The following is a 14,932-nucleotide window of genomic DNA, read 5'->3' as shown; positions in this document are numbered from 1 at the left end:
GCGCTTGGGTGTGCACATGTGCAAATGTAGTTGCCTGAAGTATAAAAATTCTTGTATATTACTTACGAGTTTTATGTTGGAGCAGTCTGCATCATGTGCATTGGCTTTGAACAACTTTTCTGTTTCAGTCGATAGCAGGTAACAATCTCAACTCTCTCTCTCTCTCTCTTTCTCTCTCTGTCTTTCTTTCTCTCTCTGTGTATTTCTCTCAATGAGTGCATGTGCCGTGTGCATTCTCATGCAGGAGTCTGCTTATGTTCAAGTCAATTTCTTTGGTTACTTCTATTTTTTTTTTCACATCAAGTAGCCCTTTGATAAATTAAGGTTTAAGTTCTGAACTCTTAATGAAGTTCTAAAATATTGAACTGAATTGATCATTGTATGCATAAATTAGCTTTGAGCATCTCTTTTTACTTGATCGAGAATAATTCCTAATGTTGGGAGCATATTTTTGTTTGTTTCCTGTTCAGTCAGGAGGTGCCAAGATCTAGTTTCAGCCTGGAACTTGATGCTGCCAGGGCAACTTGGTTGTCAAATGATGTGGCCATTCTGTCAACAAAAACAGGGGAACTACTTTTGTTGACACTTGTGTATGATGGGCGGTAGGCGTTTGCATTGTCTTTGTGGTTGTGCTATCATGTCTGTTTCATTGTGATTTGTTTGTTCATCACTTCTTTTTCTTTCCATTTCAGGGTTGTGCAAAGACTTGATCTTTCAAAGTCTAAAGCTTCAGTACTTACTTCGGTTAGCTATATTTGTTGAGTTCTTTGTTCTTTTTAACTTCTGGCTGAACCTCCATAGCTTTTAACACTTGACCAGGGCTGAATTTATTAATACTGCTAATTTTCTTCTAGGGAATCACAACAATTGGAAACTCCTTGTTTTTTCTTGGTAGTCGGCTGGGAGATAGTTTGCTTGTGCAATATACTTGTGGAACGGGAGCATCAATCTTAACCTCTGGTTTGAAGGAGGAGGTTTGTGTTGGGAATTATCTTTATTGCTCCAACAGCATTGAAGTTTAAAAATAAATTAGTGAAAGTTAACTCATCTTGCTTGACTTACGGTGTTCTGTTGCTTCAGTTTTTTTTTAAATAGAACATTCCAAAAATTGAAAATGCTGATGCATGTAAACAAGTCCATTGCATTGCCATCTTCAACTGCTTTTTCCCCTTACAGTTTTCAAGAATGAAATAAAAATTTACAATCCCATGACAATATTAACCAAATATTCTTCTGCCGCCTTCTTTTTCGCAGGTTGGAGATATTGAAGGTGATGCTCCTTCAGCAAAACGATTGTGCCGGTCATCTTCTGATGCTTTGCAAGATATGACCAGTGGTGAGGAGCTCTCCTTATATGGTTCAGCTTCAAATAATGCAGAGTCAGCGCAGGTTGTGTATCATTCTGTATCATTCCATCCACCCCCACCCCCTCGACCCCCTGCCCCTCCACCAAATAACTTTTATGGAATTAGAAAGAGGGAGCAAGAGGGTTGGCCTTGGATCAACAGTTAGGTTGCTCCTCTGTGATTGGTTATTCACGGGTTCAGGTCCAAGGAAACAGCCTCTCTGCATAAAAGCAGGGGTAAGGCTGCATACACTGACGACCCTCCTCCTACCCTCACAAAGCGCGGGGCCTTATGGGCCGGGTATGCCTTTTTTTTCTAGAAAGAGGGAGCCAGAACACTGTCAAAATGGGGAGTAATGGGGGAAGATAGAAGATAAGTTATAGTTTGACCTCCCTTGCAATCAAAGCTATCATTGCATAGCAACAGAATGCTACATCTTTGAAACGAGGTTTTTTTGGGTAAGATGTCTTGATTTCTCCTCCACTCTGAGGAAAGGGCTTTTAAAGATCTGCCTGTTTATGTTGTTTTAAAATCTGCCAGAGCCTAGAGGACAGCTAAAGTTTTTAATTTGGAAATAATTCTTCTCACAGAAGCTTTCTAAAACAGAAAGGAAAAGGTCCAGAGAGTGTAAAGCATGGAGGAAATGATGACAGTTACCTATGTCATACTTGTGTAGTTGTATTATTCCCATATTCACTGTTAGAATCTAGAAAATAGAAGTGCATGTGAGAATGACACGCGTGCAACCTTCTACTGTTGATGTGACATCTTGAATAAGAGGAAATCAAAGCTCCAGTTGAATAGAGCTTGCCATGTTTTGTAGTTTTTTTTTTTAATTTGAATATTGTTTTTATGTATGTGCTCATGTATTTCTTGTGTTTGGGCCTACTACTATGTGGTCAACTTTATCCTATGACTGTGCTTCTACAAAGCCATAGTTTGTTCCCTTGCCATCCATCGTAGTTTTATGATTTTTATTTGTTATTGTATCAGTCTTCTATTATTGTGTCAGCTGCATGTGTGATAAAAAGAATGGACCCACTTTTTTGTTCACTTTTAATTTCTTAAAATATCCATATATAAATATTGGTTGAATAGTAAAGATAATGCCAATATAGAAAAATATTAGATGGCCATAATTAACCAATAACTACAACTCATTTTTTTGGTCTCTATTTTTTAAATTTCTAAAATATCCCTATACCAATTCCAAATTAAAAAAAAATACTAGTAATTGATCATATTTCCCCAGCAACTTGCAAGAATTGGGCTGGAGAGTAAGTATTAGAAACATTTGAAAAATAATTCAATTAAATTATAAAATCAGACAATAATTAAGGGCCTGTTTGGTATTTGTTGTTTTTTGTTTTTGTTTCTGCATAAGATTATAAAAATGCATTTGTTTATGATGTTAGTTTTCAGCTATTTGCGAAAAAATCAAAAACAAGTTTTTATGGTTTTCAGTTGTTTTGGCAATCTGTTGCTAGAAATTTTAATTTCTAGATGTAGTTCTTTTGGATTAAATAATTCATTTTACATACTTTTAAATTGAAATTAAAATAAAATGATCATATGAATTTTAATATAATTAAAATAAAAATATAATAAATTTCAAAAACTAATAATGACAAAGCCAATTACAAAATATTTTACTATTTTTTAATTGTCATGTCCTATAAAAATTTTATAGAAATGTAAAATTTGAAAGTATAACAATTAAGTAAAATGATTATAATAATTTTTATTTTTATTATAGTATTTTTTTTAATGTGTATTATTTTGCAGTTTCATTATCTTAATCATATTTTTGTAATATTATTTGATTTAAAGATGAAAATGAGCATTTTTTATTAAGTTTTTTAATTTGTTTTAATTTTATAAATACTAACCAAACAGGTTGCTGGATTATGGTTTTTGGTTTTCATTTTTGTAATTTTTGATAGTGATACTGGCCCCTAAGAAATAGAGAATTAATGAATTTATTAAAAATTTAATGAATGGATTTTACACATGTATCGTGCGTTTCTGATGGTGTGTGTGTTTTTGTAGAAAATTAATGTAAGGAATTTTTCTTACCACCTTGATTGATGTAAATCCCCAGCTCTACATTGTGCTGTGTGCTCCTACAAATTAGATGCAACCGTGTTTCAACTGTATAGCACCTTCAGCTATTGAAGCATTGATAGTAGCCCTTGCACATTACCAAACCATATTCAACAACTTTTCCTTGTCAGCACTTTTAATATCTCCCAAATGCATCCATTTTTACTCTATATTTTTGTCTATTCATGGCTGGGGTTGCATGAGATATGGGAATGATGAAGGATACTGTTAGGAAGGCAGTTTGGTAGCAATAACTCAAAGTGGATGCTGCAGAAGTGGAGAAGAGGAAAAATTATGGTTTGGCTATTTCTTTTTCAAATGCAGCTGGTCTTTTTCCTTAAATTTCTATTAAAAATCAGACTGATAGAACACTAAGAGTTGGGGCCAAATAATCTATCAAGGCTGATTGACCGGGTATAAGTAATGATCCGGATACTGAATATGAACTAAAATTGGAAGATCATAGAGCTTCTATTGTGGAGCTGTCCAAGAATCTTCCTATATTGAATGTTTCAGCAGTTGTGGGAGTTTTGTTCAGGCCAAGGGTGGGGATAATCAGGGTTGTCTTGAAACAATGTGCTCAAGAGACTCTGGATTATAATGGTGGGAATAATCTCGTTAGTGGTGGGGAAAAGGCTAATCTATATGGGTGTATTAAAGTGTATAAAAGATGAATACTTATGGAATCTTTCTGTACTGTTGAAGCTCTGAAGGATTGTTGGTGAAATCGGGTGAGAAGGAGAGTGAGAATGGTTGCCTTAAGGATAAAAAGAGATAGGGTGATGAGTATGATAATTGAAGTCATCTTGATAGCAATTTTGTGTATGACGGTGGCTTATTAGTGAATGTATTTTGTGAACATTAGGGGTCTGTTTCAGACTCCTCAGATTTAGTTGTAGATATTTCACATGTGCAGGAAAATCTGTTTGAAGGATTAGAATGTGTTTATCTTTTTGAGGGGATAATGATATAGGGTAGTGAGTGAATGGGCAGGTTGGGTTGTTGGACAGGATAGGTTTATGGTTGACCAATCCTTGAGGAAAAGAAGTTTGTTTGGATTTGGTAAAAGCAAGGAAAGAAAGGGTCAATGTGAGTGAATTTGAGTTGCTATGTTAATTTCGATGGCAAGGTTTTAACAAGAGGATTTCTTAGTTAGATTGTGTATTTCTGTTGGGTTTTTTTATTGGCCTTTTTTGGTGTTTATTTTTTAATTTCCTTTCTTAGCAAGGGAAGTTTCTTTTTTGATCCTCCTTCAGTTTTGTAATTCTTTTTATTCTCTCTTAATATATTTATTTATTTCTTAAATCTAAAAGAGACTTTTAGATATTTTATTGCTAAACAACACAGTAGAAATTTTACACATAATTGGTCCTGTTTTAAGTTTATAGACAATTTTTTTACTTGATCTTTCCTCTTGGGTAATTCATCCAAGTTAATGGACATGGTTGCTTTTAAGTTGTGTGTCTATTATTATATACATATATTTTAAAAAATTACTTCTACTTGTCATACTGCATCTGCATATTCTTTATTTTTCTCATTATAACATTCTTACTCTGGATTAATATGCTTCTATACTCTATTTAAAAAACCATGGAGCATCTATTGAATTTGGCAGATGTTCATTTCTACCTTAGCATTTTCTGTTTTTATCAGCATGCAGCAGTACTTTCAAGGTTCTTTCACTCTTTTAGGGGCCCAAGGAAAGGTAATCCTCTCTCCTGGTTCCCTTTTATTTTGATCATGGAGGCACTGTGCAAAACGCTTGGAGGAAGGTTATTTCTCTTCCACTGTGTATTTGATTCAATCATTTTTTGTTGTGCAGATCTTAGGGTAGTTCATAAGGTGTATTTTCTCTGTGTTTTGAAGCAGTTTCCTGGTTGGAGGTTGAGCTGGGAAAGAGTGAGTGATATCCTTTTGGGCAAGGAGTGGAAGGGGATTTAGTGTGTATTCTGGGTTGTAGAATTGTAACTTTGCCTTTATTTCATTTGGAGTTATTGTTTGGGCATAGTTTAAAGATAGAGGGATATGGGATTTGGTGGTGAAGAAAAAAATAGCGGGGTGGAAGAGACTTGTCTTTCAAAAGGGGGAGAATTTTAATTAGAATCAGGACTTTGTCCTACCTACTAGTGTACTATATTTCGTTCTTCCCCAATCTTGAGCTTGGTAGTCAGAAGATTGGAAGAAATACAAGGGAGATTTTTGTGGGGTAGTGGAGGAGAAGTGTTTAAATACCATTTAGCAAGATGGGAGGTGGTTAAGCAGCTGGCTTGTCAAGGAGGGCTGGGAGTCAACAACCTCTCCAGCTTTAATAGGGCCTTGTTGGGAAAATGACCCTGGAGGTTTATGGTGGAGAAAGAAGGGTTATGGCAGGGGTAAAGTATGTACTGGACGTTAATTAGTGGATCACCAGAGAGAAAAGGGATCCACAGGGAGTGGGAAAAATGGGATTGTGGAAAAATATTATAAAAAATTGGGAGTGCCTCTATGGTCATGTTTCTTTGAAGTGGGAAATGGGAAGTTAGTTCTTTTTTAGCATGATAAGGGAACTCTCCTTTTAAAACACAGTTCCAGACTTAATTCTTTTTTGTTAGTGGCAAAAATGCTTCTGTTGGATTCATTTTTGCTTCTATCCGAAAGAGGGGTGATGTGGTGTGAGCGCAAGAATCGGAATTAGAGTTCTATATGTTTTCGTATATTATTTGTTAAGGTGAAAGGGAAGATGATCTGAGATGGAAAATTCTGAGAAATGGTTGGTTTGAAGTGAAATCTTTCTACAGAATAACAGAATGGGGGGGCTGAGAAGATGTTCGGAGATTGTTTCCTTGGAGTCTCATTTGGAGGACAAAAGCCTCCTCAAAAGTGGCTTTGTTTGCTTGGGAAGCTGTGTGGAATAAGATCCTGAAACAGGATACAATCTGCAGAGCAGGGCTATAGAGCTGGCAATAGATGTTTTTTCTATATGAACGAAGCTGAGACAGTGCATCATCTTTTGTGGGTCATTGTTGGACTAGAAAACCGTGGGGACCATGCTTTGGCTATAACAGGAATTTGTTGAGTGGTAGCAGGTCCAGTTTTGGGAGAGCTGTGGGCCTGGAGTGGCATCAATGCTGATGGGGAAAACAATTTTTTCTTGAAAACTAATCCCTAAATTTGGGTTATATAGAGGGGAAGGAATTGTAAGCATTTTGGTAGCACTTTTAATTCTGTTAATACTGTAAAGAACATGTGGATCAAAACCCCTTTTTGGTTTTGTGTGATTCACTGTGTTAATAGTATTGCTGTTACTAACTGTATATATGACATCTCCTTGTATTTTGCTTTCTGATTTATGCTTTGCACCTCCTTGGTGCTATTGATGATACTTTCCTTTTTTGCTTATCAAAAACAAAAACTAACATTTGGTGAATAGTTTGTATGTTCTCTGCTGATTTGGAGAATGTTAGTTTTTTATTCCGATTATTATTAGTCAATTCATTTGATGAATAGTTTGTGTACTGGCGGCCGATTTGAAGATGAAACAGAAACTAACATTTGGTGAATAGTTTGTATGTTCTCTGCTGATTTGGAGAATGTTAGTTTTTTATTCCGATTATTATTAGTCAATTCATTTGATGAATAGTTTGTGTACTGGCAGCCGATTTGAAGACTGTTGGATTTTGATTGCAATTGTTATTGAGGTCAATAACTTGTGTATTGGCTGCTGATTTGAAGAGTTGTTGGTTTTTAATTACAAATATTAAGATATTTATAATTATTAAGCTATTATTATTTTTATTATTCTTATTTATTTACTAAAGTGATCAGAATTATCAAATTAGAAGTAATTATATAATGAAAAATTTTCATGTTTATTCTAAATTTTTTCCCTTTCTCATAGCTTTTCTTTTGGTTTGATGCTTGCAGAAGAGTTTCTCATTTACTGTTAGGGATTCATTGATTAACATTGGTCCTTTGAAAGACTTTGCATATGGTTTAAGGATTAATGCTGACCCAAATGCTGCTGGAATTGCTAAACAAAGTAATTATGAGCTGGTTAGTTTTGCGAGCCTGATTACCACTTGTTTGCGTTAGATGAGTAATATGAAATAGCTTTTTTCCAATAGAAAGGAAAAGAAGAAAATAATTTTCGAGTTGAAAATGCTACCTGTGTTCATTTGGTGAGTCTAGTGTGGCAACACATTGGCTGCTTTTAACTGCTTAATCTTGGTTTCTGTGAGAGAATAAAATCAAATTTAAAAAATTAGTCTTTTGATTAATTCTTTATTATAATTTTCTTGTACTTATCTTCTACGTGTCAAGAATCATAATTGTTTTTTTTTTCATAAGCATTTTTTTTCTTTATTTAATAATTATTTTGGATAATTTTAGGTTTGCTGTTCTGGTCATGGAAAGAATGGTGCTCTGTGCATTCTTCAGCAGTCAATTCGCCCAGAATTGATAACTGAGGTGTGTTGATGCTCTAAATGTTTCATTCACTTATATGCTCCAAACTTATGGCATGTTAGTGTGTATATCTTGCTGTCTGGTTTATACATATCGCATATAAACAATTGCCAAAAATTATGGGCTGCTGTGCTACCATAGAAGCACAATATAGTTCTGGGGTTTTGCTTAGAGTTTGAAAAAGATAGGGGGTTGAGGTTTCTTTAATGATTAATAATTTAAAAGGGCAATTCATAGTTTATTCCTTGTATTTTGATTTGTGCTGCACATCCTCATCATCTAGTTTACTTGTGCCACTGTTTTACATTTATGAATTGTTGTATGCATGTATCAACTTCTTTTATGTGTGTGTGTATCCACTTCTTGTTATGTTTTTGTTAAGTTATGGAACTTTATTCTTCTTTGATTGCACATGGGTGCTGTTTTCAAATTTTACTGGCTCATCTATGACATATTGATGTTTCCGGAGGTCACATTTAGAGGTTGGAATGCACTTTTTTTTTTTTTTCTTTTCCAAATATATTTCCTTGCACATGTCTTGATAACATCTACATTTGCTGTGATCGCATGGAGTCTCATAAGAAGCACCATAGGAGTGTGCTTATGTGGCTTTATTTGAAAGGTAACAACGGCTCTTGTGGTGTCTATTTTAACAGTTATGGGTTGGCTTGATTACTATCCTCGAGCTGGAGGGGTCTTGCACACTTTCAGATTTTTGCCCTGTACTTCTAATGTATAAGGTTCTGACCTCACATAGTTGGTATGAAGGCTTAGTTATTGTTGTTGCTGGTGTTCAAAACAGTGAATAACCTGCCCATCTTGATCAACCCAATTGAACCTGCTTCAATTCACCTGGTTATTTATGATAAAATAAGTTAGTTGGTTTGCATTTTCAAAATAACTAGCTTGTCAGTTTGGTTGGTGGTGCAGGTTCCTAATATCTTCTGAATAACTGACCAGAGGTGCCCACTTAAATTAAATACATAAACATATAAATTTATTTATTGTATAATAGTTGTGTAAATTTAAAATTGACTGTACCTTTTGCTTGAATTGTTTGTTGATTTTTATTGGACCTGTGCACTTCATTTTATTATTTTTTAAATGTCTGTATTTAGTTGGATAACTGCCCAACCTGCTCAGTTTCTAATTGACACCACTGCCCCGGGGGGGACTTCATTCATTTTGTTCTGTTGGGCGGGTAGCGTTGGTCTTGAGTTTCTTTGAAAACTCCAGGTAGGATAGTAGGATTTAGTCCAAAACTAGCTTCACCTTACATTTGTACTCATGCACAGTTGTAGTTGTCCTTGAAATTTTTGTGTAGTTTGAAAGCAATGAAGTTGTCTATTTGTGACAAGATGCACACATGCATATGCACAAACTGCAGTGAAGTAGTGAATGGTTATTGTATGTGTAATATATTTGTTTAAGGTTGAGCTACCCGGCTGCAAAGGAATTTGGACTGTTTACCACAAGAATGCACGTGGTCATAATTCTGATTCTTCCAAGCTTGCTGCTGATGATGATGAGTACCACGCATACTTGATTATAAGTTTGGAGGCTCGTACAATGGTAATCTCCTTCTTCTAATGTTTGTTGGTAAAATTGAAGATATGTGCACAGTTTATTTGTTTGGTTGATCTACCTGCTTCTGCTTTCACTATTACAATCCCGAATTTGTTTTTTGTAGTTTTTTAAGGTAAGACACAATGGCAGCCTGTAGTTGGAGGGTTGCTTTTCTGTAAGTTTGTCCTAGTAGGACAGATTGTTCTCATTTTTTTTTTTTTTTCCCTTTATGAATAAATATTTTCTCCTACCTAAAAAAATAAACTCAACCGTGGTAAGCTGGGAGTAGTGCTTATAGAAGATAAAATAAAGGAATGGTTGTTGAGATGATTTGAGCAGTTGCAAATTGGTCCGGAGAGTGCACTGGTGAGAAAGGGGGATCTGGAGATGTAATTGATGTCAGAAGCTGCAGGGAAGGATAGGCAGATTAATTTTGATTGTGGGAGTAAGAAATGGTTTGATGGATATTGCTGTAGATAAAGTATTATGGTTAGCCCTCTCATTAGGGACATGGTTGGGCATTATGCTTAGAGTGTTGGGCATCAAATAATAAGGGACATGCTTTTTCATGCCATACAGGCATACACACACATGAAAAAAGGGGTTTTGTAAAACTTGCTGACTATACCTCAATAATTTTGTGGGGGTGCATTTTGGCATTCCAAGGGTTGGATTACATACACTAACTATTTGTTGTCATGTTTGTCAAGAATCTTGTTGATTAATTGTTGCTAGTTTTTTAATCAAATAGCTATATTTTCTTGGTAAATAGAAATACTAATTGAAATATTAATTTGGAATGCATGCATGGCAAAAATAAGATGATAGCATGATCCAATGTTGGATGGTCAAAATGTGAACCCCTCAAAAAAATGGTTGAGAGGTGTAAATGCGTAACCATATCAAGTTCTACACCAGGTGTACGTGGATTCCATGGTTCTACCATATATATGTATGATTACCCAGTTACTGTTTTCAATATGCTTCATGTGATTGATAACTGAAAACTCATATTCAGTTGTAAACTGCAGTAGGCATCATTTATTTATTTCCGTGGTCTCATTCTCTTCTTACAGGTACTAGAAACAGCTGATGATCTGCGGGAAGTCACTGAAAATGTTGACTATTATGTGCAAGGGAGCACGCTGGCGGCCGGGAATTTGTTTGGAAGGTGAGACCATGGGGCTGTATCTTGTATCTGTGTGCCTCTTTCGTTCACATCTTTCATGGTTGTGGATACTATTGACTATGCTATTTTGTTAACTATCTTTTGTTTCTTTAAACATCCATGGTATTATGTTTTCATTGCTCATTTTTTTTTATTCAGTTGATAGGCTGTAAGAGGGGGAGCATGCCTGCTTTGACATTCAAAAGTTTCAAGTTATGGATGGTTTATGAATTCTAAATTCTGCATGTAATAATTGAATTCTCTATAATTTCTTTTTTGGTGTTTTTATTGTCAACTTTCTCAGTTGTGAGGTTTTTACTTCTCAGTTATTTTATCATTTGATTCTTGCTATATTTCATGATTTTCATTATTTAAATTTTAATAAATGCTTTTTGAATCTATTTTTTGGTTTCACAAAATTAAAGCAAGAAGCAATGGAATTGAACATCATATTGTTGTTCCTGTTTTATTCATTTACCTTTTTGATATGTGCAAGCATTTCTTTTGATGGTTTCCACTAAGTTTAAAATGCTTGGGTATTACTGTGTAAGTGAAAAATAAAATGAATGTATCAAATGCCTCTTCATAGTATTGTGTCTTGCTTTGCTTGCAATCGAGCAACTTTCTTCCTTAATAAATTGAGCAGAAGTTATTGGGCACCATTTCCTATGCTATTAATGGGTATCACACTCATCAAGATCTTCATGTCTTCCATAGATGTAGACATAATATGGGGTCTTTATTATTATCTAGGCTCTTTATATGATTTAAATATTTATATGTTGGTCTAGTTTTAGGGATTTGATATTATTTCCTAGAGATGGTTTCCCTTTAGGATTTGATATTATTTCTTATGGATTGATTCCTTATTTAACATTGAAAAGGAACAAACATGTCTGCAATAAACCATGCATAATGCTGAATAAGGACAAGATAAGGGAGAGGCAGCTTCGATGGTTTGGGCATTTGAAACTTAGGCCAAGTAGCGCACTATGAGGAGTGAGTGAGTTATTGTTTTTGGTATTAAAAGGGGTAGGGTAGGCCTAAAATAACCTGGAAAGAGAGAGTGAGGAAGGACTTATTAGCACTTAAGCTAGAGGGGGGAAATGCCCTTGATCGAGTGAATTGGTGGAAAAGGATTCATGTTGCCGACCCTAAGCAGTGGACTGGAGGCTTCTTGTTGTTATTGATTCCTTATTTAGTAATAGGAAAAAGCCTATATAAAGGCTTGATGTGTAACCATGAGAGGTAGATTGAAATATTGAGTATTAAGAAGTCCTAAATTCAGTTTTATCTTCATTTTTACTCCCAAATACCTATTGTTCTCTTATTTTCCTGCATCCTTCACTTGTGCGGATTGGTCCTGGGGCGATTTGGTATTGGGGTTCTACCAATCTACAACAGCTGCTAGAGCTTTCAAGGAGATAGCTCAAGATGGCTGGCACCTGTTTTATCACATCTGAACTTATATGAAGTCTTCGAGGTTGCTTGTGATGCGTTTGGAATAGATATTGGTGGAATGTTAAGTGTAACCCTTTAGCCTTCTTCAGTGAGAAATTCAGTGATGCAAAGTTGAAATATTCCATATATGACAGAGTTTGATGCTTGTTGCAGATACTTAGTCCTTGGAGATACATCTGGTAGGAGTTTGCCATATATTCTGATCACTTAGCACTTGAGTATCCTCATGCAAAAGAATCTTAGTGCTAGGAATGCCAAATGGGTTGAATTTCTCCTAGAATACTCTAACATTCTTAGGCACTGTGCTGGTTCTGATGTTCTTAGTTGAGTTGTAGCACTTTACTCTATGAGTGTTAACATTCTGGGGTTTGAGCATATAGGATGAGTACCCTTGTCTTGACATTTGTATCATTTTCAAGGAGGTGCAAGATGATCATTGTGGTTTATTGATTTTGCAGTTAGGGTTGGTTATTTGTTTTGGGACTGGACTCTACATTCCTTGCACTCCCCTGCATGACTTTTAAGTTTGGGAGCTACATGCTGCAGCCTTGCTGGACATTTCTGTCTGGATAATGCCACTTTTGTTGTTGAAGATAGGCTCTATTGCCCCTCTAAAGGAACATGTTGCTGGATTGTGTCTCAATGTTGTGCCTGCCAATTAGGCAAGGTGTCACGATCTCTCATCAGATGTGTACTAGGTAAATCATGTTAACGAGGACGTCATAGATTGGGTGGGAGAGCCGGTCACGGGTCCACATCAGATGTGTACTAGGGAGATCTTGGGCTTATAAAGAGGGTTTGGGCTTCAAATATGTGAGACTTTTTATAAGACAAACTCGTGAGATTAGTGGGCCAAAGTGGACAATACCTCACTGGATTTGGGCCTAGGACCGTTACATTCGGTATTAGAGCCACCCTGGGGATACTATCATGTGAGTGGATCCTACGTAGAGGTGTAAGCCACTTTCACGAGGACGTCAGAGTTTGGATGGTAGAGTCTTTCATGATCTCACATCGAATGTGTACTAGAGTTGGGCTCAAGACTGTTACACAAGGCTAAGAAGCAAAACACTAGCCTATATACTTCTCTTCCACTTCCTCATACACCTTGGAAGGATCTAAGCATGGACAGCATTCTGGGGTTGCCTAAAACTGTTAAGTGGTCATGATTCTGTTCATCTAGTAGCTAGGAAGCAGCAATACCAATATGAGACACGGATATAATATGATACTGATACAGCAATATAAAAATTTCAAGAAAATGAGGATATGACATGGCAAGAATATGTTAACTAATTAATATTAAAAATTTTATATGTATATATATATATATATATATATATATATATATACATATATTTGGGAATGTTTTCCTTTTAAATGACAAGTATTGTGGCAATTTTAATTTAGAATGAAATATAAGCACTATTCATGCAAAATTATCAATTACACATTTTACAAACTACAAGTATACAAATTAATATGTTCATTGACTTCATTCATTTTATAGGATATTGGTCCAAAAAAAAAAAAAAAAAAAAAGTGACCACTCAAGGGCATGGCTCATCCTGAAATTTGAGAAAGAAAATAAGAGATTAACAGAGAGTGGCAAACTGGCAATGGCTTTAGATATAGGGGGAAATCTGGGGGCTGGGATGTCCAACATTCTCTACATGATTAGCAGTGGCACTAGGGATCTAAAGTCGAAGCCCTCCAATGTCAAAGAACCTCTTGACGCTCTGCTTCTTCTCCTTAATATTTTTTTTTGGGGTTTGTTAACAGAATTAAATGGAGCAACAAAACTCAGCATTTTGGCGCAAGCGTCCCATAGGTGTCCTTGCCATGTCAGAAAGTGCTGGAAAGTGTCTTAGCCATGTCCGAAATGAAAATAAAAAAACTAATTTCTGACCTGTGTTGGATACATGTCGGGGGGGGGGGGGGGGGGTGTTGGGCAGGTGTCGGTATCCGACACTTGAGGCCTCCAAAAGTGCCATTGTTTCCTAGTCAGGCGGTTGATAGGTATTCAAAAATTGCCCATTTCATTCCATGTAGTAAAACCAGTGATGCATCACACATAGACAGGTTCTTTTGTGAAATAGTTCAGCTACCTGGCTTGGCCACATCAGTATTCTCTGACTTGAAATTTGTTAGTTATGAAGACCTCATGGAAATTGATTGGCACACAGCTGAAGTTCTCAACCATTTTCCATTCTCAGTCTGATGGGCCATACTGTGGTGCATAGTAGGGGTGTAGCCTGGAACCTGTGATTTGTTGTGTTACCCCTATTAGAGTTCACATATAATAATACGGTGAATTGGTCTGCTGGAAAGAATCCTTTTCCATTGTTATTCTTCTTTGCTACCCTGTTGACCTTATCCTCTTGCGAGTTGCGACCTGATGCTCGTCCATCTGCCTCAGCTGCGTCTTTTGCCCTACATATTTGTGACTTTCATGCTGATGTTAGATAAAAGATTGCTATGAAAACTGCACAATATGAGCTGGCTGCAGATGCTCATTGTGGGCATGTTGAATTTAATGCTGGTGACTCTATGTTGGCACGTATCCATCCTGAACATTACACCAAGCATTTTTTTTATGAAGTTATGTGTATGTGCCCTTTTTGCATTCTTTGTCATTTAGGGCCTAATGCATTTGTACTTGAACTACCATCCAATATGAGCATTAGTCTTATTTTCAATTTTGACGACGTAACTGTCAATGCACCTTTGAGCGTCCTTTTGTGCATGTAGATGTCTCATCTTCTTTAGTGGTTCCTCCATCAGTTTCACTTCCAGTGCTTCTAGAAGAGCTTGTTGCACAAGGAGAGTGTAGATGTGTTGC

General features: G+C 36.1%; 1 protein-coding gene across 2 annotated transcripts in view; it reads left to right on the top strand.

Annotated features, from left to right (window-relative positions):
• Nucleotides 1-14,932, top strand: part of LOC131146636 (cleavage and polyadenylation specificity factor subunit 1) — a 77,331-nt gene that overhangs the window by 36,049 nt on the left and 26,350 nt on the right. For both annotated transcript variants that reach the window (XM_058096350.1, XM_058096351.1), the window contains 9 exons: nucleotides 86-138; nucleotides 471-602; nucleotides 693-744; nucleotides 855-974; nucleotides 1,255-1,389; nucleotides 7,356-7,484; nucleotides 7,821-7,898; nucleotides 9,327-9,467; nucleotides 10,538-10,632. In XM_058096350.1, coding sequence (XP_057952333.1) covers nucleotides 86-138; nucleotides 471-602; nucleotides 693-744; nucleotides 855-974; nucleotides 1,255-1,389; nucleotides 7,356-7,484; nucleotides 7,821-7,898; nucleotides 9,327-9,467; nucleotides 10,538-10,632 — 935 coding nt within the window. The remainder of the gene's footprint in view (nucleotides 1-85; nucleotides 139-470; nucleotides 603-692; nucleotides 745-854; nucleotides 975-1,254; nucleotides 1,390-7,355; nucleotides 7,485-7,820; nucleotides 7,899-9,326; nucleotides 9,468-10,537; nucleotides 10,633-14,932) is intronic.

Source organism: Malania oleifera, chromosome 13 (genome assembly GCF_029873635.1).
Source record: "Malania oleifera isolate guangnan ecotype guangnan chromosome 13, ASM2987363v1, whole genome shotgun sequence".
NCBI classification, from domain to species: domain Eukaryota; kingdom Viridiplantae; phylum Streptophyta; class Magnoliopsida; order Santalales; family Ximeniaceae; genus Malania; species Malania oleifera.
This window is presented reverse-complemented; position numbering and strand designations above follow the sequence as displayed.